The sequence below is a fragment of the Syngnathus leptorhynchus genome, chromosome 9 (assembly GCF_054491065.1).
Source record: "Syngnathus leptorhynchus isolate UIUO chromosome 9, UIUO_Slep, whole genome shotgun sequence".
NCBI lineage: Eukaryota > Metazoa > Chordata > Actinopteri > Syngnathiformes > Syngnathidae > Syngnathus > Syngnathus leptorhynchus.
In genome coordinates, this window is record NC_141203.1 from 6,951,117 (window position 1) to 6,974,106 (window position 22,990).

Sequence of the window (22,990 nt, forward strand, 5' to 3'; positions counted from 1 at the left end):
TCAAATAATATCATGATGATTATTTTTTTAACCTTTGGTCCTGGGATCCCTGGGTTTCCCGGCCATCCTCGGTTACCAGGAAGGCCCTGCCAAATGTCAAAAACAATCACTAGGCATGTCTACAACTGGCTTCTCTACAATATAGAGCAGATTTGCATTTGCCCATTGCCCAGCATGTCTTACAAATTGTCCATTGGTTCCCGGTGTGCCTGCGTCTCCCTGCGGAGAAGTGATCAAAATATTCATATGCAAAGAGGGGCTTGGCGTGTCAACATCAAACAAATATTTGGTAATATTCTTTACCCTGAATCTCCTCATGTACACGGTGACATCCAAGGTGTCGCCCTTCTCCCCTTTCCTGCCCACTTGTCCCTGACAGGAAACACATAATCAAGCACTGGGAATACAACTTGCAAGTGACCACCAAAACCATAATGGAGGTCCACTTACAGAAAAACCAGGTGCTCCTTGACGTCCCATTTGACCCGGGATGCCGGATTCCCCTGTTGTCCCATTACAGCCGTCTGCTCCGGGCTTTCCTCTGGGCCCCGCTTGTCCTGGGTGACCCTAAAGAAAGGAATGACCATTTCAATATGAACCTGATTTAAAATATGTACACAAAAAGTTACTTACCGGAATTCCATCGTTTCCAGAGAAGCCAGGTACGCCTGTCATTCCCTGCGGAGAAATAATTTAGCATGTAAACATGTACGGACCCCCCCCCTCCAAATGATCAAAAACTTTTACATAGATAGATTTACCATATTTCCTTTGGGTCCAATGTTGCCATTCCGTCCAGTGTCACCTTTGTGCCCCTTTGGCCCTTGGATGCCTGGATCTCCTGGTCTCCCTGGTGGCCCAGTGATGCCTTGGGAACCAACAGGCCCGTGTTGACCCTGAGGGAAATCAACAGCAAGGTTGGATCAGTTCAATATAGAGCGGTAGAGCAAACTAGAGTTACTTTATCAAATCTTTCAGTGACTGTTTAGAGTTTAAAGACAGCTATGTCTTTCTGTCATTTGAAACTCTTTACACCCATCTAGTGGTCAAGCTTTGTTACTACATCAGCAGCCTCCCCACTCCAAGAAGAGTTGCATGTTGAACAAAAATAACCACTGGAATTATAGAAAGGTAAATACAAATATTTGTTAAAAAAAGAACAATATTCTTGTTTACATGCTTTTTTCGTGCCTCTGTTGGGGGCAGCAGTGGGGGTCTGAGACATTGTTTTAAGTTGAAGGGGTGGCCGAGGGAGAAAGTATGACTTTGCAAATGATTGCAAAACTTGTGTTGGGTGATATCATGGGAAACGATGTTGTTTGTTTGGTCCGACAGTCCAAAAGGTCAGCCAGCGACGACCGCTGAGGTCGGGGGGCCAGGACGTGTTCTTGTGAGAACCAACAGAAACACCCACGGACAAATAGTTTGGGGGCTTTGTGACAGCAGGGCTCCGGCCAAGTGTCTGTCACTGAATGTCACCCTCTTCATTTGTTGCTTGTGGTGGGAAACAAATACTCATTGCCCTAGTTCGGCACATTTTATTTTTGTCATCAGTGAATGTACTTTTTTTCCACCCTACATTTGAAAACAAAAATGTACTGTATGGGTCATCATTAGATAATGTAGCACTTAATTAAAAACAACGAAAGTTCAGATGTTCTATTAATCTTTTTTGGGGGTTATTTTGTTTTCTTGTAAAAGCCTGAATGTTTTGTGCAAACATGGGTTGCTATTTTAAATTGTTTTTAATTCTTTTGAATTCCAATGTCTGTGTGTGTTTGTGTGCGTCATAAACAGTTGTGTCTATGACAGGCATTTCAGATGTGTGTGTTTTGTCTCGCATCAATCTGGACCCTGCAGCTGTTCATACAAGACCAGCACCACAAACTCAACCAAACATTACCACAAGAGAGCGCCATAACAACACAAATTCCAGATAATACCTAGAGACGCGGTCCTCAAATTTAAAGTAGAAATCTGTTTATGCGCTTACAGCCATAAGATTCATCCATCCATTATCTTTAGCGCCGATCCTCATTAGGGACAACTTAAAGTATTCAATTAATTTAACATGCAGATATTTGGAATGTGGAGGGAATTTATGATTTCATCTTTTGATAAATAGGTCAAATGTTAGTGTAGATGCGCTAAACCTTGTGTATATCAGAACTGGACAAACTACAAGCCAGATTGGAATCAGACAATTATGATTATGGTCAATGTGTGTAGAAACAGATGTGCTTCCCATTGTTTTTGTGGAAAAGCCCCTTTTAGAGGATAATGCATGACGCACTACTCGCATGTATTCATAGATTAAATCAAAACCCTGATCCTGATAAGATTTAGCGAGATAACTCATTGAATGAAAAGTTTTCATTTCTTCAAACTAATATATTTACTCTCATTTACAGCATGCAAGAGACGTCTGGTGAGTTATTATTTTTTTTTCCTATTATGCTGATGTTTATAACAAACTTGATGACCTTCCTGTGTGGAGTTTGCATGTACAAACCATCTACTATCTACATTTAGAATCATAATATGTTGCTATCAACCAAATTCAAAATTTCTACATTTCTCACATTTTGTACTTGACCTCTCACGACAATGTCGCCCTTCGCGAATACAAAATGTCAAATTAAGCTTTAACGACAAGGCGCAGGTAAAGGTGACAATTGCATGTTGCATCGCCTTTACTTTGGGACACTTGACATTCTTCTGCATCGCTCTGCCGTCACCTCGCTTCCTTCATTCTTCGCCCTCGGCTCGCCATTGTTATCTACTCGCGTCGCTTCCGCCCAGCATTTCCTGCCTTCCTCTCCTCAAATTCTACTTCTCAAACACTTCCTCTCGTTCGGACGCCAAGAGGACAATCTCTTGACAAGGCAAGCGCATAACAAATAGAAGACATCCGGCTGTTCTCTGGAGCACTCTGAACCGAAATGAGTTCATGGCAGTCGAGAATAATCTCAAAATTTTGAATTTTTAGAATGTCGTACGAATTGGAAACTGAATCAAATGATGAAAAATGTACATTGAAATAGCACAAAATCTACCATACATGAATTGAAGCACTTGGTCAAAGTCAGTGAACACCTCAAGAGTGATTTTTACTTCCTAATTTGCTCAGAAGCCTGTCTAATGAATTTTCTAAATTGTGATGTATGTCTCTTGCTTTTTTTTTTTTTAATTACCATTAACCCATTTTTGGTGTCATACATACATAATTGCTCAGCTTGCCCTTGCAACAAAAACACAGTGTAAAAACTCAATGAACTTACCTAGTTAGAACATAAATAATGAATCTCATTAAGCAACAAAGGAGAAAAAAAGGCCACAATCTTAACAGAGCAATAAAACCCAAGTTTCCCATTCTGGTCTGGCAACTAGCGTCTGCTTTTTGCCCAATCACTTCTCACCTCATTTGGAGAGCATAAAATGCCACACAGACATCTCAAAACACAGACACACAATCTGACCGGTCACAGTGATACTGAAGTGTGCAATGACGGGATGCTGATACTAAAAATACCATTAAAAAGTCAGAAACAAACTGATAAGATGTCATATATTTTGCCTTCAAAGACGGACACTCCTACAGCTGGAATGATGCGTGGCAAGGTTTTTTTTTTGGGGGGGGATATGTTTTTTTATTTGAATGTGACACAGAAGAGTGCAAATAGATGCGATTAAAAAAATGAAACCTCTGACCCGAATGTGAAAATATAAAAGATCTGCACAAAGGACATGTGGTCAAACACGTATTTATTAGGTACTCCTGAATGTTCCCTATTGTAACCTGACACACTACAAGTTATAAAAAAAAACGTCTTCACATAAAAAATTATATTCATTTTTGATTGAGAAATCAACAAAGTTTATTATTGTCATTGTTGTAAAGTAATAGAATAACAGCAATGGATCTGTAGGAGTGGTGGACATGCAGTTTCTGTGATTGTTCTCTAAGATGGCTCCATGAAATTTGTCAGAAAACCTCTGACACCGTGACCAGACCTTTGCCCACCCCCGCCCCCCTTTCCTCTTGCTTTTTTTTTTTTTTGTGAGTACATTTTTGTTATTCTTCAATTGCACTTCTATTAGTCGACCTCTCTGACGCCGTAAATTTAATCTAGGCCCCAGAACTGTCTCCTGGGATGGATGTCTTGGGACGGACCCAATAAGAGCAGGATGGGAAACGCACAGCACTGTGTACCGACCTCTGACCTCCGGAGAAATGAAAATCAACTCATAAACAATTGTGCGGAAGCACGCTTTGTTGGGAGAAATAAAATGAGATGAAAAGTACGGCAATTCAGCATTTCACGATCAGCATTTCTTGCAACGTCCTCCTCATATATTACTTTAAATATTTTAATTATGATATAGTGATTATTTGTGTAATATATCATATCAAGCTAATTATAGTTTCGAACTGAATTCCAAGTTACAGATCCTATTGGACGTTTTTTTTTTTTTTTTTTAAGTTATCTATATTTAAAGGCTAGCAGCCGTTGAGAACGTGGAAGAGTTAAGAGCATTCTCATAATGAGCAGAATTAAACTTAAGTGCTTTAGGGACTATTTTCTCCTGGAGGAATTTTGTTCCCACGTGATAAATCCGTAACCCCATTTACAAGTTTGTATTGGACGCAACTTTTGTGTACTCATTTCCTGGAGATCTTCTTTTGGATGATGTCCATGAAGAAAAGGGGCTCAGTTTCACCGGTGGGGGGGTTGCAATGGATGCCCCAAGGAGAACTCAGGCAGAGTAAATAAACATCTGCAGATGATGTTTGGATATCTATGAGTGTGTTTGGGTCAGGGAGGGGGGGGAGCATATCCATCTCCAAGAAAAATGTCAATGACCTCGTTGGATAAGCATAGACTTCAAATATACAATGACTGGGCAAGGAAGCACGTTTGACAGACGGACGCATGCCTCTGGCGTCAGTTACGCCTTTTTCTCACTCACGTTGGCCCCTTTGAGTCCATGAAAATCCTCATTTGCTCCAAGTGTTCGCTTGCATCCAAACTAGCAACCACTGGACCCGAGGGTCAGATCCAAGAACTACTCGGACTTCCCGCTATCCTCCCAGGCGTCTCTACGGCCGGACACCTGCGCTCTTGACTCAGGTCTGAGGAATGAGATATCTGCGGGCCCAAAGCAGGACGCAGCTGCGGCGTCCCTGCGTGAGAAAAATGATATAGAGGCGCGCGGTCCGGAATGAGGTGTTGCCCCAAACGTGTCGATATAGCCCGTCTGCACGATGTCTGATTGTGTTTATGTGTAATGAGATCCATCGTGGGTGCGTTGCGTTTTCGCTCCCACGGTTTTATTATGACGTTGTGACTGCTTCTTTGGGCCGCACACATTTTTTCAGGGAGTTTCTCTTTACCTCTTTGATTGAAGCATTGGGGAGTCTTTACCTCGGCCAAGCACAGAAGTGGACGTATTGTTTTTGTCATTGTTTGTTGGCCCTCATGTGAAACATCATGGAAGAGCTAATAAATTTCCTTGCAATCCAAATGAAAATGCACACGTATTAATATCGTATCAACCTACAAACAGCTACTTTATTTAACTCTACATCTTGATGGGTGGCTTCAAATCAGCCCATTCGACCTCGTGTCAAGCACGATCACTCAGGGCAGCTCTGTAAACATTGCGAAAAATGCAATTCAAGAGGGAAAGGGACGTATTTACGAGAGCTAATTGTTTCCTGTGCGGCCGTCCCCTCCGTGTAGCTTTCACCTGATGGGGAACATATGGCGTCGCTCCGGTGACCCGCAAAGATTTTTCCTCCCATCCGAAGGCTACTCTTCATTGAGCGTTACATATTTTGACTCCTGTGTGTAAATCAGATGCTCCAGAATATTCCAGTGGAGGACCCATGTGGACATCCTATTAACAACCGCTACTCCCATGAAACTTGAATCTAAAAAGACGTCTGGTTGAAAGACACAAAAGGACCATATTGCCAAATAAATCAGCGTTTAGATGTGAGGCCTTCCTAAGAAGCAGATGATCCCTCCCTTGCACAACAGGAAACCGAAAATCTAGAACGCCTTTGCCTCGTCTTTAAGTGTTTGTCTTCGTCGTGTGTTCTGGCTGATGAGTAAAGCAAGCAGGATGCTTACAGAAGCCTAACACATTTACACAAATACGCCGCTGCTGACTGGGTGCACAGTAAGCAGAAATTGATAACATTGGTCATTTTATTGTAAACGTACTATTATTAAATTTAGAGGGCGTCAAACATATAATACACCAAAAACAGAGTGTGAAAAACTGTAATCATGTTCCTGCTTATACAAATATATCCAGACATGTTTTATGGTTCCAGCTGCACATTTCCAAAAAACACAATCTTTGTCAGACAGAAAACTGCACTCACTATTTTAGTTTGTTTTTATACATTTTGACAGTATGTTTTCCTATGGTCTTTTTGTATTGATTCATTGTTGATACATTATTTTGGTCTATTTGTCTCACATTTAATACGGTAAAACCATTGGCATATTATATATTGTTGGAAAACATAATTTTATGATATAACTTTTAAAAGGGAAGTCAACTTTTTTTGACAATGATATGTTGTATATGCCCCTGCTAGTCTAAAATAGGTTTTCTGATTCATATTACATTTGTGGAATATAAGTTAAGTGAACTCATTTTTATCTATTGCAGTGGGTGGCCATTTTGCCACCTGTTGTCTACTGAAAATAACATCACAGTTGACAAATCTCAGGTCCCAACCAATCACTGCTCATCTATATAGAAATGCAGCTTGGTTCCAAACATAGATTGCATTGGACTGGAAATTTTCATTAAAAGCGATATGGATAATAATTCCTTTGTATTATGATCTTGTGGCATTTGTCTTGTGAGTCATCAACTGTCTGGACTAAATGTTCCCAAATTCTTGTCTGTTGCTCCTGCTAATGTGAGCTCATCTTCTGGCAAACTGCTTGGTTTCAATTAAAATGAAACAACTGTGAATAAGTTGTCAATGTTTGGTCTGTCTTGATAAAAGATATCTTCTTCAAATGCCCCACCTGTTGTTTAAATCTGCTTCAAACTTTTTCAAATCCTGCTACATCGTAATATCAGACAAGGAGAGCTTGTTACTCCAATTCCTGTATGGAGTTAATTCAAGTCCAACAATAAGCGAACAATTTTTAGTGACAGCAACAGGTTTGTACTTCCCAGACTTCCCCTTCTACCATTTTGTGTTCCTTGCCAAACAGTTGGTGCTTCTCTTTGCCAGGCCTTGTTATGAGCGATTTAGGGGAATAAATGAGGCTGTGAAAATTTCAGCTTAGGGATTTCTCGCTAAATGCAACATGTGGGAAGATTCTTTTTTTTTTTTATGGAGTGGTCTCAAGACTTTGGGTCTTCTGTGACTGGTATTTATTTAAGACAGTATGTTTGTGCTCGTTGACAAAAAAAAAGCACTTCATGAAGAAGCTTGGCAAATTGCCCGTTATGTTTTAATGCTTATTTTACACTTGTGGTTTTTTTTCATTTAACATTAATTAGCCCTCCTTATCCTTTGACAATAATAATGATTAAATTATTGCTTGAACCCGTTCTTTCTAAAATCTTCCTAATATACATTGTTCTATCTATTTTTTCCCCCTACAATGCTTGTCCTCACTATGATGGTGAACTGGAACCTCTTCTTACTGATTTTGAGAGGGAAGCAGGGTACACCCTGGACTGGTCGCTAGCCAATCACAGGACACAAATGTGTCTTTGGAATTTGTCTCATGCAACAATCTGAAGTGATCCAGAAGGTGATCCAAAGTTTATCTTTCCAACTCCAAAACAATGCGTCCTGTTTGAATCAGGTTTAATGAGAGGAGCTCTTGAGTATGTACGTCACACGTTTGGAAGTTTTAAATTGTTCTGACATGATCTTATGCACCCGGGAGCTATAAAGTACAACCATTCAAGTGGTTGTGAGCCCTTGAACAGAACCGACCGACTTGCATCCTTTTGGTGAGAACATCATCAAAAGGTCTTTGAACCTTGTGAAATCCTTAACATTCCTTGTTGGACCATTATCCCGTTCGTCCCTGGAGCCAACAGGAAAGTACATGAGATTCATGGGCAATCGAATCAGAATGTTTTCATGGAACAAGGAAATCTCTGCCATTTATAGACGCTGCTGGCAAATAAAACACACAGGCGAGTTTTTTCCCACAAAAACACAAGCCATCCATATAGAAAAAAAAAAATCAGTGCTCTGTCATTGTGCTCTACTTCCTGAGATATGTCATTTCCTGTTCCAGCATTAGCTGTGCCAGTGTTTCCCAGGATGGACCAGACAGATTCCCCCAGTATCTGCCTTACAGTCAGTGATTCCCAAACCTCATCAAGGAGGGCTCATGTAAACAGGCGCCACTGTTCTCAGAGCAATATAAAAATTCTAAAGCCTGAGAAATAAAGATCGTCCAAAAACGCCAACACAAAAGATGGCATGGAACTGCTAAACATGCTTTTGGGCTGAGCACAGAAGTTGCCTTTTGCTCCGCTTTGACTGTTGCCATGGTCTGATTCCATAATGCTATTGTGTCAAAAAGTAGTCTTGTAAGCTTTCTTATCAAAACACTGCACCTCCACTTACATGCCCGGTAACAACAAGTAATATGGAGGAGCTTGAGATATTTGTCTGCATTCTTCTAAAGATGATCTCTGCCAAAAGAGTGGGTGGCCAAAGATTTATGAGGTTAGCGTATTTACTCCCGCTAAAGCAGCCTTTTGTCTCCTTTTCGGAGTTTCTATCTATATCAGTCCTCGCATTTACGGTACTCTACTAGTTGTTGGAATTTTGAGTCATCCACTGGAAGACTCACAGAAGTGAACGTCCTTGGGAATTTTCATGGCCTGTTGTCAATTTTGCCATTTAGCTCCCATTTTGTACAAAAATACTGAAAAAAGTGCACATGTGCGTTGAAATGTTTGAGAGAGGTTCAGATGAAGTTCACCTGTAAAGGTTCTTGTTGAAATTTCTCATTTTAGCAGCATGCAAGTCCTCACTTAGCCTGGTGTCATGCCTCATCACAGCTGAGTCAGGTCTTTGCCAAATCAAGCAGCTGCGAAGCATTTGGCAGCATGTCACTGCCACGGAGATTTGGGAGGAAAGAAGATAGATGCGTGTTGAAGATAACACATCTGTGAGGAAACATCTTGTTTTCTGTCATATTCTCAAAGTATTTGGCTGGTGGACAGGGAGAACGTGTTCGAAAGAAGTTCAGAGCAAGTGAGCCCGAAACGAAAGAGGGGAAAGCTAAGCTAATGTTTACATCATGTATTGACTGATATTTGTTCATTGTTTTCAAAATTACACAAATTATTACCATTGAACTTTGTATTGGTGTTTTTCACTATAAATGCTACTCTACTGTTTCGTTCGTCTCTTAAAAATCCAACACTGAGGAAGAAAACCTATCCAGTGGCGGAAATGTAAACATCTCACGCTTGGCGTGTCGTTATCACAATTTTACGGCACGATGGAAATCCTTTTGACGCAGATAGCGGGTGAGCGAGTGCGAGGTGGAGGAAGATAAAGGCAATCTTCTGACCCCCTTGCCGCAATCTCTCGCATTGCGCCAACGTGGAATGCGGAACTTCCTCTCTGTGCCTCGCTACTTTTTTATGGACTTTTCCTGTACGTATCCTCATCACTGAGTATGCAAGGTCAAGGGCAGCAGCTACTGTAAAGTTCCTCTTGAGTGACTCCAATGTACAGCAGCTAAAGTCATCCAGTCATTTTAAATAGAGCAGGTTGCTCCTAGTTTTAGTATTCTTAGTCTTTATTGTGTGTAGATATGTTTGGTTCCCATGATGCCTGATTAATGTTGGGGAATGTTTTCATGCTATAGTTAAAATTGGTAAGAAATTGGATAACTCAAAATGCTTGATATAACCATAATCTCTATTTCTCAATTTGAAGAGCAGATGGAATTCTTTCACGTATGACAAATAGGTGTGGAAAGTAGGTGCCGGTTGTCCAATTGCTAAAGTTACAGAGCCCAAGGGATCCCAACCTCATGTACAGATATGGAGTGCACGTGTAGGGGGAAAAGCAGCCAGTCGTCATTCATTCTCAGATGATTATCCGAGCGTGTTTAGTCTGTGTCTGTCTCTATGGTCTTAAACTCAGGTTCCTCACACTTGTCACTGCCTTTCATTTCTGGCTTTAGTTTTTCTCTCCCAGACTCGACGCATTACTTTCCATATGACCTTCTGATTTTGCCGTGATGATCGGTGTGAATTCCCAGCTGCCTGAAAAAGCGATATTTCCTAGCTTTTCTGTCTGGTTGAATGCTCACGTCATTGTCAAAGTTATGATGAGACGCAATATTGCTTTTAGCTTCATAAACAGAGACAACTTTGTTATAAGCAGCGCTATTCACAAACTGCAGTATGATGTCACTTGCGTCTACGGGAGAAAGGTTGAGGTGCCACCTGAAGCATCAACACGTGAGCCAATTCAAGTGATGCGCCGTCAGCCATAACTGCGACTTTTGAAAGAGCTTTCCGAGCCAGGCCAGGGGCTGCGCTGCCGTCTTAGCCTTATTTGGTCGTCCAGTATGATGACCAAGAGGTTTATTTATGCAGCTATTTAGAACAGTAAGGGACTTACCCTGGCACCCTTCTCGGGAAAACATTTACAGCCTCCGCTGCAGTCTCTTCCTCCGCAGGGACCGCTGTGCTTCTTCCCACCCTGCAGACACAAACATACAACATGAAGCTATTAGCAACCAGGGAATACAGTACATAGCAAGCATTCAGGAAACTGGGTCATTGTATGCTTATTTTCTGGAAGACAATGCAGTTCAATTCAGCCCATCATACTATGCTTTGGAACAGTAAAATCTATTGGAGAGCTCTTTTCCAAACCAGCATCAGTCCGTTTTTATTAGGGCTGATGGAACACAGATGTTTGGTAATCTTTTGTGTCATGAAGGTGTTGTTTGTGGACATTGTGGTGTGTGGACTTAGCTGCTGTTTATACTGCAACTGGAGTGCTTGAATGAGTCATAGTGGACATGAATGGTTTAGCACGTGTCTTTGATCAAGAGATACTTGCACGACAATTGAAGGTCTTTGGTCGCCTCTGTCACAAAACCACCCACTGTCGCTTTGACCGTCTGCGTGAGGGTCCCCGATCGTAGAAAAGCAGAGGTCAAAGGCTTCAAAAGTCCCTACGCTAGCTAGCTCTACCAAACGTCTTTGTGTCTGTCAGGACCGCATTGCTAGCTCATAAGAGGCAGAAGACGCAAAACAAAGCGGGGTCTTGATAAAACCTTTCCCACATGCAGCTGAGCTAGAGGCGACCTAATATTAATGGAACTGGTCTTCCACACAGGAAATTAAACTCTAGTTCCTCCATGCATGAGTGAACAAGTTCTTCATGCCTACGTCTTCCACCTACATGGGCATACCATTGCTGAATTGAGAGCCAAATTGTCCTTGTTTAAAAGTCCAAGCTGTCCAATTTATGCCCACAGTGGTGGATAAGGAATCAGAATAATCCCCCCTCCTCAGTCTGAGAGCATCTCCGTTGACAAAGGGCCACATTGAGACCCTCCTCACAAGCTCACAAAGACCTTCTTTTATCTGAGATGTGCCGTCCTCTAATGATCCGTGACAACAAAAAGGCTCTTTTCGTCCTTCTTATGGAATCAACATGTCTGCATTTCTTTGTTAACTGTCTGAGGGCACCTTTCAAAGTGCTACTTGATATCGCTGATGTCGTGCTTTAATCTACACCACACATCATGTTGGTAGACTCTCCGTACATGTTTCCTCATAGAGGGTGTAAAGAAGCAAACATCTGCGGGGCCACTGTGTGTAAAAGCAGGAAGTCATTTCATTCCAGTGAGGATACAGAGCAGTCGCCACTTTTTCCACATTGAGGCGGAAGACTAAATCAAACAATAGTCTGCATCATCTCCGCCTAGGGCCTACAGTACAAAAGAATAACTCCCTTAAAGGCAGTCCCTTAAAATGCAGCAATCAGTCCAAGTCAAACTAAAATAGCAGCTGACGACTACAGCAGCACTACAGTATCCTGTTTTCTATACATCATAGCTTGTTTAGTCGATCTTGTCCGATTTCTTTGACAACATATAATGAATGGCCGTTCCTTGTATCCAGCTTCAGAGAGTTCTGTCTGGAATTCACAAGCGTATATATAAATCCCCACGCTACTCATTCGGCCCTGATGCGTCAATTTATTTGGAATGCAATGTGAAAAGGACACGGGTTTGTAAATCCCTCATGTAAACCTATAGACTTTAGCATTCTATGAGGCCTAGTGGTGAAATTAATGGCATTTCTCATGACGAATGTTGTTTCTGTTACCTCCCCATCCTTTACGGCCTCACCCCAATGTCGTCGGATGTCTTGAGATAGTGTGCAATGAATGAAATAAAAGCAGCTGGGTCAACAGCGCTCTTTTTCTCACGGTCACTTATGCCTCTCTCGCTTTGGCTTTTTTTTTCAATTTCATTTTCATGGCTTTGCGATGTTGCGAGCGCCTCGCTCATTTAAGTGTGTGATGTTAATACGGCAGCTGTATAAACTGCTCATTTCCCAGGGCAAATGACTCATTAGAATCGTGATGTGATGCGCATACGATTAAGGATAACATCGTTCAGAGAGTTGCATGACTGATTTGATTTTGGCGTCCATTTGGAGGAACGCCACCAAACTATTTCCGTTTTCTTCTTTATGGCATGCTAAGCACTGTTTTGGCTTGTAAAACTAGTGATTGGAATAAAAATACTCAGGTTGTCAGAGGTCAGCCTTGATGTCACCAGAGGCTCCTGTAACGCTGCTCACGGTGATGCTTGAGTGACAGACTTGACAAAGTGCCCCTTTGAAATGGATGCTTTGCTTTTAACATGAAACCCCGCCAAAGAGCCTAAACAGTCCTTGCGTGAGACCCCCCTAGTTGTCATTGGATCAAACGTAAAAGATCTTAGAGGAGGCTAAGTTGATCGTTTGAACTCCGATGGGTGGCACAAGACTTTGCTAAAGAGGACCGCTTGAAAGAAACGGAGTGTCTTAAACCTGTCAGGATTGCAAAAACAGAATGTTTTGGGACAACAGGAATTCCATTCCAAAGAATCTTGAAAGTAAAAGAATAGCATAAGGATGGAGGATTTGACAAAATTGAGTAAAAGTTAAATAAACCAGTGATATATAAATCTATGATTGGGGCAAAAACACGCTTAGCACAGGACAGGAATGTCTTTATGTGTCTGTGAGTGTATTATCACCACCTCCTTCATTTATGAACGATTTGTCTGTTCGCGGCTTGCCAGGACAACAGCTTACATGTGTTCCACTAATGATGTGGCTTACAAAACGGATCGGCTTTATGCGAAACAACTGTTGAGTCACGAGACACGTCACATCTGTAAAGGAAACACAGTGTCTTGATACATCAGTGTGGGTGTGGAATACGCCCCATGCTAGCTGACGCTGACAAGCATGCTTACACACTGATTTAACAGCGGAAATACTTTTCTTCAGAATGCTTGGATAAAAGTAACTACATAGAGTTATTCCCTGAGTGGACATTGGTCAGTTATTTAGGTTGGCTTTTCATCCTTTCTGCTACGTATTTAACCCCAATATTCTCGGGCTCTCCAATATGGCATATGATTTGGTCCAACAACTAAAATAAAAATGGAATTTTTACAACTGGTCTCATGTTTTAGCAGCAAGTGGATTTTTAAATTGATCCGTGCTCAAATGGACCTTCTAAAAGAAAAACGAATTGTTATCCCCAGCCTGTACGTAGTTCCTATCTAAAAATAACATTTTCATTTTGAAACTTCATTCCAATATTCTTAGATGAATGAATGAATGAATGAATGAATGAATGAATGAATGAATGAATGAATGAATGAATGAATAAAAGAATGATTAATGTTGACGGCCGGAGCAATGCCTGTCAGTAGCAATGTTGCCTCAGTGCATATGTTAAACAGTAGGTGGAAGAGTCAAAATGACTCTAAAAAGGAGAACGACGTGTCAAGCGGGAATGTTTTCTGTTTGTCTTTGTCCCGCACCAACAGCTCGACACAACTTACTCAGATCTACTCTGTAAACAAACACCTTAAAAAGAAGTCAAACACAAGTCAGGCTGAACAGGCAAAATACCAAACAGAACCATGTTTGTGTTGGATTTGCTATTCTAGCTGAGGCATATCTTGATTTTACACCAGATCTCCCAAAGGCTTTCATTACACTGATAAGGAACTTTTTGAAAGACGTCCCTTTCATCATGGCTTTTAAATTCCAAATTCTACATCCTGCCACTTCACCATCAATTTCCTGTTGAAATGCCAATCTGTCAAACCAGCCCTGAAATTACATGTGCGCAAATGGTAAAACAAAAGGAGTTTGTCACTCAATTGAAAACTGGGCCAAGGCCTGGTGGTTGAATAAGATATTGGATAGATACTCTATGAAGCAAGATGTTGAGCTCGATCACAGGAGATCCAACACGAAGCCACCATTTTGTTTCACACAGAACCTCTGTGTGTTTACACACAATAACACAGGCAGTTAGAACTATGATGATGTCAGAGCCTGGGGTCTGGTATGATGTATAAAATACTTGTCAGACAATGAAAAATTGAGAATTACAAGCATTTTTCTCCTTGGAATCCAGCTGTTTTACAGACATACAGAAAAGGACCACCAACTGACCGAGTGACTGTGCGCTGAGGAATGGCGTCACCATTTAAATATTTTCATGATCTATGGAGTCAATGCCCATAAACATGTCCAAAGCCAAATGTGTTCCTATATTTTGAATTGGAATTTCTTATGCTATGAACACAGATGGTCCCTGGTTACCCAAAGTCCCTGGGTCCATTCTGTGACTATCCTATTCTCTCTCGCCTCTTCTCTTCTGAGACCTCCATCCTCTTCATCATTGTACACACGCTGTACTCTTTTACTTGGTGTAGTAATGATGCGGCAGCTTTTGTGTGAAGCTTAGTGTCACCAAGACCATGGATATATTCAGGAATTTGACCAAAATTGCAGATGTTTTTCAAAAACTACTATTATTATCTATTTTTGACTACAACGGTTTAATCTCCCGGGCTTTCTAAAAACCATTATGGGAAGTGCTTTCAGAAGAACTTGTGTCCTCTTGATCTAATATTGGTCTGTGATTTATTGCCATTTAAATTGAACCAAATTTGGGGGTGGTGAAAAGGAGGTCTCGAGACACAAAAAGCAGGTCACATTGCAAAGAGTAGGTCATAACATGGGAAGGCAGCATGTTCTTCAGTTGAAGAAACAGCATGGAGTACCACTAACTCCCGCTGTGCTTCTCTGGCAAGGCTCCATTATAAACACAGTTCTCATTTCTGCCCTTTTGTCTGGCACAGCTGGACCTTGCCCCCCAGGTCATAACCAGACTCGACTTCATTTCCCAAGTTGACCATGCTCCTGATCAACACTTCCTGCTGTTAGCCTGAGCTAAATGGAAATGGGATTGGATCCAATCAAAATCTATTCTGGAACTCAGCGATCACGTTGACCTGTCACATGATGTTTGGGAAAAAAAAAATCCCTGCTCGATCCTGCGATCAGACGTCGAGTGATGTCCAAATAGGACGATTTGGAAGTGTTTACAGATGAATGAAGATGTGAGAGAACGCCATCTGAAGTTGAACACAATTTATTTGTTTGAATTTTGAGACAATGTTAACAGAAAATTATTGTAAAAAAAATCCCCATGTAAAGGATAATTACAATTATTACATTTGTAACAAATGTAAAATTTTACCATTTTAGCCAATCAGAAACCTGTAATAAGCAAAACGAAAAAAAAAAGGCTTGTTTAGAAAGATTCTTTAAGGTGGATGCCTCTCATATGGAGCAAGAGCTTGTACAGTGTGGACACGAATCATCTTGAAAGCCGATTTTACGTACGACGTCGTCACGCCCTCTACATTCTGAGCTAAATGCCAACGAATCCATTTATTATGCGAGCACCTATTGAACCAAGCACTACATCACTCACGTACTTAATCAATGAAACACACGTGACGGGAACAGAGTTGAAATGTGACCAGGGGAAGACTCAGGTCAAGAGAGGACAAGCCGCCGAGCGTCCTTTAGAGAGATAAATGAGCACACGGGCGTATGAGACAACCGTGAGAGTAATAAGTGGCGTTGTGAGGCTATAAAAGGAAGTAAGGGAACTGCAAACGCAGTGACCGCTGGGTGGGATGACTGATTGGACTCATTGAGGATTATTTGGGATTCTCTCACTGTGCTCTGTCGGGACCAATGCGTCCTTCTATTTATTTATCATGGAAGACATCATGTAAGGATTTTCCTGATACTGTTCAGACACAAATAAACGTCAGCAGCTGGGTTTTACTACTTGCGGTTGCACATAAAATAATTACGAGTGGTTGGATGGATGTCATTAGGTGCAACTGTACAAGCAAATAAATGGAGGAATTTGTGTTAATTTAACCGTATGTTTGTGCTTGTCATTGTCGTGGGCCGAGAACTACGCTGCGGATTATATTCCAAATGAAAACATGAAGAAAAAGGTATCGATTGAAAGATTTACTTCACAGAAAGTGAAAATGTTCAAGAAAATAGTCTCCATTTCAATCTCACATTTAATATTAGCTAAAAAAAAAAAGATTGAAAATGTTGCTTTCCCATGATTCACTTAACTAATATTTCCCCGTATAAAACTGAGCAATGTTTCCGAGAGCTGCTTCACATCTGTGTTGTGTGGAGTCAACCATTTCCTCGCACCTGCCAACCGCTCTTGTAGTCATCAACTGTCCAAGCTGAGCGCTTGTAATTATTTACAGATTTTGCCACATTATGGGTTTAAATTAATCACTGCAATCTTTCAATTCCTCGCACCAAGCAGCATACCATGCCCAATTGTGGCTATTCAATTCCTTTGTTGCCACCTTACAACATCCAAACATCTACTCAGAAAATGTTCACGCATTTGACTACAAATCATAACTGAAAGCAAAACAGATCTTTTTTTAATGACTATACTATGATCAGTCAGTAAAAAAGGGAGCATTTGTAAAGGCTGAATGGTCGGAACACTCTTCTACCAGTCACAAGATGGAAACTAAATCAAATTGTGCTTCACCTGACCAAACCTGATTTACCTTAATTAAAAAAAAAAAAAACAGTCAACAAATGGCTAACACCATGTCTCGTATGAGTTTGTCAAAATATGTGAGGACCAGCAGGGCTGTAAAGAAACTCTGACACATTGAACTCCACCCTCCTTCCTTTTCCTGTTTAGAGACCTTCTGTGGATAATCTATGTTGTCGTCACACAATGCTCAGCTCAGAATGTTCCCCATAAAATTGACATTTAACCCAGATAAACACATCACACTTCATACACGTGTGAAAAGGAATAGCAGACAAATGTACAGTGCAAGTTCAGGAATTAGACCATGAATGCGGTTTTGCTTTATCTGCCACACTTGTGTTCATGGATATGTATTACACAAGAACGAGCAGCATTGCCCGTTTCTTTTAAAATGACACTGCCCATGTTTGATGACATTGAAACTTAACCCAAGAGCCAACAGTTCCAAAACCAATCATGATAAAGTCTCACAATTGGGCAGGAAATAACTTCTTGAAGCAAGAAAAGGCCTCTCGAGCATTTGCCCATTCATCTATAACACCGACACTGTCATTAACCTATGAAGGTGACCACCACCTCCCTTCACTCTCTCGCACGACCACACGTGTCTTTTGGCTTCCTGCCGCATAGCACAATGGGCTCTTCCCTCAATTGTTACGCTTGACTTTCTGTATCACCATCACTATTTGGCCAGGCGTTACATTCACCAGTTTCCCTCACTTTATCGCAGGCAGACATCTTCCTCTCGATTCAGTCGCATAAAACAATCACGTTCAGGAGGTCGCTCACGTGTCGGACGTGACCCCCTTTCATATCGCACGCCACGTTTTCACATCAAAAAGTGATTTGTAGTCGCGCAGTTGGCTGAATGTTGAAAAAGATTTGAGATTGACTGCACTGATTGATTGACAGATAGGGAAAAAAGAACAATCAAATGATAGATAGATTGATTAATATGTAATCATTTTAACACTATGGAAATTGTGTTATCTTCATTGACAATATTTCCAGTTTTGACAGCAAACTAGTTGAGAGTGACTCAACACTGCCTCTGCTGGGAGCATCCAAGTACTGTACCCCATTGCGCTGAGGCTGGTGTCATATTCTGTCAATGAAAATCCGAAATAAATGTTAAATGGGCGGGAACCTTTAGAGTGTCCATCAGTAATCATAAAACAACTTTTTTATGAGTCAGTGAGAAAACTTCAATGCAATGTTGGCTTGCTCCGATTGTTTGAAACATTCATTGTGTTAGCATTGTTGTTGCCCAAATATGGCAAACCACAAAAATGTAAGTTTTTTTCATTATTCTTGCTCTTTGTTACTGTTCAAGATCTGCTTAGATCTCATGCAAAGATTGCGACCATGTTAATTTACAAACAATAACAACATGAGAAAAACAAGAAGTCTGACCACACGGCCCGACCACATCCCTTATTTTTTGCATGGTGGATTATTGCTAAAACAGCATTTCTGTTTAAGTTCTTAATCATCCCACATTCGATCAAGTTTGAATGTGTATTTAAAACACACCACCGTGACCCCTAAAGACAACGCAGACCACAACAATCAATTAGTGACAAGTTAACTGGCAAAGCAGATGCCGTAGCTCGGCTGCCAGGTACAGTAGGAAATCTGCAGCACGAATCGCTTCTTCCTCCGACACAGATCCCATTCCCAAAACATCCATTGCCAGAGGCCCACCGACGCACCCACTCATTCCATCTTGCTCCAAAACATCTTGAAATATCTTCTCAAACGCACGTGAATCAAAGGTTCTGATTCGATACATCCTGTTAGCGTTTATCGTCTCGAGAGCTTTCCTTTCTCCAACTGATGAGGGAGGTTCTGTGTGTTTTTGCTCTCATTAACTCAGTGGGCCCAGCTTTGCTTTCTTAAGTAGTCAGATGTGGCCCCCTGAGCCAGCGTTACATTTCCAGATCTCGTACATTAATTGTGAACAAGATCGATTTTTTTTCCCGTTTGTTTATAGTGCGAGAGTTTGGCTAATGCAGCGTAAAGAGAGCTGATCAATCTTAAACGGGAAACATCTTGAGCGAGTTATTCCCCATAGAGAAGCGGGGGAACCCCGATGTAAAACATCACATAGATGGTGGGAAAAAGTCGTGACGCGGAGGTGGGGATCTGGTTGAGAGATTCAGAAACTTCCCGTGGGTGGGGTTGGGATATAAAATTGAACAGAAACATATGTTGCAATGTGCAGCAGTGATGAAAAACATCACAGAGATACATTAGTAGTTGGTGACAGTTGCATTTGAAAACAGATTTCCTTTTTTTTAGTGAACTGTTTAATGGTAAATTAGCCTAAAAACAGAACCCAAACTAAAATGAGCCCACTGTCCTTGTTAGTACAGTCTTGGAGCATCACAATAAAGAGAGGACCTGCGCTGTCACATGCTTTTAAATCTGATTTAAAAAAGCACAAGACAAAGGGTGCCTTTCTCATGTGAAGTAAACCTTCACGTTCATGTGAAGCTATGTGTACTAATCGTCAAATCTTGGGAAATCAGGATATTTTCAAGTTTGGATTTTTTTCCCTGCATAGTATTGCAATGCATTTAAAAATTCCCCTCACACATAATATTACAACTTTATTATATATATAAAAAAGACAATTTGGGGAATACAAGGAAAATGTGATGTTCTTATAATGTTCCCACCATGTTGATGGAAAATAAATTCTATAAATTCATTACTTTAAAATTATTTTTCTCCCATATTTTCCTTTTGTTGTATCAATGTTTCTTTCCCATAATTATAAAAGTTAATGTGTAATTACTTTTACTATTTTCCCCTCAGAATATTTCAACTCCTTTTTTTAATTGTATAATTTTATTTTCATAAAGCCATTTTCCCCCCCTCATCTTATTCCACCTATATTCTGTAAATAATGGTTCCCAACTCCCCACCTTGTAAGCAAAATGTTATTTATTTATTTAATATTTATTAATTTATTTATTCATTTTAAAACTTTTTATTTACTTTTTTTTTAATTTTTTGACTTCATTAGGCTAAAAAATAATCATTTTGTTCTCGCAAAATGTGTTTTTTTCCACACCATACTACATTCCGAGAAATTACAAGAATACGTCTCGAAACTTTATCTTCAAAAATACTTTTGATCATAAAATATGCAATTAACACTTTGTGTCGACTCTCATAATGAGTACTACATTTGTTGTAGGCTACAGGTATCAATTGCGCTGCATCAGTTATGCCAAGGCCAAACCCCTCTTGGCTTGGAGATCCTCCCCACGCGTGACACTCCCACTCTGTGCACACTCCATCCACTCTACACGTGCCCACACGCACAAACCTACTTTAAAAACACAGTTAAACTTTCAAACACAAACTTTTGCATGCCACGTATTGACTCCACACTCGTGATACAAACAATAATAGTCTAAATCAACCACCCGTGGGGTAAACAAAAACACTTACCGCGTGCGCTCCCGAGACAAGGACGGCCACGCAGGCGCACAGCAGCAGCAACCTGTAAAATGAATTGATGATGAGAAAGATGAAATCGGATTGAGACTTGTTAAGGTGATCCTTATGCTTTTGCTCACCTGAGATGCGTCACGTCTCTGTTGTGATGTCCTTGCATAGTTCCACAAACAGCTCCGCGTCACGCAGCTCTTAAAACATGACTATTCAAAAGAGAGAACAAGTGAACTAAAATAAATTATATCACAGCTAGTTTGATCTTTTTTTAAATTTTTTTTTACAGAGTTACTCTGGATTCATTGAAAGAATGTACGAACTCGTACTCACCCGAACTTTGCGCGTAACGCAGCGATAAGACGTTCGACGGTAAAAAAAAACTTTCTGGAATATTGTCCCAAAAAGTCAAGCAAAGTGTGCCGAGTGGATCCTCTCCTTACGCCGAAACGTCCAAAGTGTTTGCACTAGTCGTGTTCGTTCACATGATGGGCGAGGGTGGTCGTTAGTGGGTGGAGAGGGGTTTGGTTTTTTTGGCTGGAGAGGTGTGGTGTGGCTCAAGCACCAAAACTAAACCCACTCGCGTTGATCAGAACTTCATATCGCTTCAGGACACAACATGCAGGCCAACGTGCAGAGCTCGCTCCGCCGCTGAGAAAATAAAAACAGAGGCCGACACTCAGGTGCTTGTTTGCGGACACACGAAAGTTGGTGCGCACCGCAGGCAGAGATGCTGCTCCCCGCCGCTACAATCCTGCTCCTGCTGGCTGTCTCGTCAAGTATGGACCATGCCACGGCTGAGGTGAGTCTTTCCTTTTTCTGTTTTTGTATTCCCCAAAGTGACTCAAATGTGCTATTTTATGTGGGTTAATTTATTCATTTGTTGAAATATATGTACCATTATTAGGACTTGTAGTGGATGCAGCACTGCCCTCAGCTGTGATGGCTGCAGCGTGCTGCTAGTTTACTGATTTGATTTAATGTAATTACATTATTATGTACAGTTTAGGTCATTAGCCCATTCACTGTACTGCACTTTTACTGCTGTCATGCAGCTCTCGGTTCCTTCTCACTGCCCCCCCCCCTCCTCCTCCACCCTCTTGGGGTCATGGGGGGGGGGGGGGGGGGGGGGGACAGGGAGGGCCTCTGTATAAGTGCTTGGAGCATGTTGTCAGGAGTAACTTAGTCTTCAGTTATAGTTCATCTTGGGATGTTACTCATTGAACATGGTCTTGATCAATACAATCAGCTGCATTTTCGTATTGACAATTTATTAGTAGGTACCAAACAGCCACAAAGTACTCCCTTCTAATGTATGATACACTTTTTAAACACACTAGTCTTGACATGTATCTCCAAATCATGTTGGTTTTCTTTTTTACCAAATTCTCACAAGCAAGACAGTTTTTTGTTGGTTTTAAGAAACAAAATTCATGATTCACACTTTCCAATGGGCAGCAACCACTTAGAAAATATATCATCTATTTCGACATTTACTGTGGTTTTACTAATGACAAAAGAACACAAATTACATAACACATAATATTTTAGTCAGATCCCCAGTGAAATTTAAATGCGAAACATTTTGTGTCTATGACCCATGATAAACATAGCGTGATCTCGCTAGCTTGGCTTTTAATGGCAAAACAATATGAAGAGCGCAGTCAAGTCTAGCCCTTGTGCATTTATGTTGGATGAAATCCAGCCAAGTCGAGATGTCTGCTGAAAACCTTTGGTACCCTCAGAGTTGGTGACGTTTCCAGCACATTCTTCACCCACACGGATGTGCAGGTGAGGGGGAGGAGATGTCAGTGGACCATCTCATGTCAAGATGATGAAGAACAGACTTAACTGCAGCACGACGAGAGGACGCGACACCTCATGAGGGAGTCTGGCGTTATCGCATAAGGATTCCCCCCCCCCACACTGTTTTCAAGCCCTTCTCATCAAATTGAGATGAGCTAATTTGTGGGCTCAAATAAAGTAGCAGAGGCGGTTTATCCACTTTCCAAGAAACACAAGCGTGACACACAACATCTGGACCGATTAAACTTTGGAGAACACTAGGAACGAGGGGGTTTATATTTGGCGGAACATCTTGTGGCTGATCCGATGACACCGATGTAACGGGGATATTCAGAATATTGGCTTGATTGTTTTTGAGTAGTGTTGCTGCTGCCCACGGGGAGGAATGACACATAAAGACACCCGAAGGGATGCGGATTTGAAATCAAACATTTACACAAGCTTGCATAGACAACATACGCATCACTTTGTATGGATTTTTTTGGCCATTTTGTGGCCTTCCCCAGAACACAACCTCTTGTTTGGTCTATG

At 41.1% G+C, this 22,990-nt stretch overlaps 2 protein-coding genes across 4 annotated transcripts in view; one reads left to right on the plus strand and one right to left on the minus strand.

Moving 5' to 3' along the window:
• The window catches only part of col4a2 (collagen, type IV, alpha 2), a 31,424-nt gene extending 10,286 nt beyond the window's left edge, over nucleotides 1-21,138 (minus strand). For both annotated transcript variants that reach the window (XM_085921161.1, XM_085921160.1), the window contains exons 1-10: nucleotides 20,987-21,138; nucleotides 20,782-20,862; nucleotides 20,654-20,705; nucleotides 10,652-10,732; nucleotides 762-896; nucleotides 634-678; nucleotides 451-567; nucleotides 304-372; nucleotides 184-219; nucleotides 33-86 (exon numbers count right to left, since the gene is read on the minus strand). In XM_085921161.1, coding sequence (XP_085777287.1) covers nucleotides 33-86; nucleotides 184-219; nucleotides 304-372; nucleotides 451-567; nucleotides 634-678; nucleotides 762-896; nucleotides 10,652-10,732; nucleotides 20,654-20,705; nucleotides 20,782-20,819 — 627 coding nt within the window. In that variant the 5' untranslated portion in view covers nucleotides 20,820-20,862; nucleotides 20,987-21,138. The remainder of the gene's footprint in view (nucleotides 1-32; nucleotides 87-183; nucleotides 220-303; nucleotides 373-450; nucleotides 568-633; nucleotides 679-761; nucleotides 897-10,651; nucleotides 10,733-20,653; nucleotides 20,706-20,781; nucleotides 20,863-20,986) is intronic.
• col4a1 (collagen, type IV, alpha 1) overlaps nucleotides 1-22,990 on the plus strand; it is a 56,363-nt gene that overhangs the window by 9,482 nt on the left and 23,891 nt on the right. For both annotated transcript variants that reach the window (XM_085921162.1, XM_085921163.1), the window contains 2 exons: nucleotides 2,412-2,428; nucleotides 21,265-21,455. In XM_085921162.1, coding sequence (XP_085777288.1) covers nucleotides 21,384-21,455 — 72 coding nt within the window. In that variant the 5' untranslated portion in view covers nucleotides 2,412-2,428; nucleotides 21,265-21,383. The remainder of the gene's footprint in view (nucleotides 1-2,411; nucleotides 2,429-21,264; nucleotides 21,456-22,990) is intronic.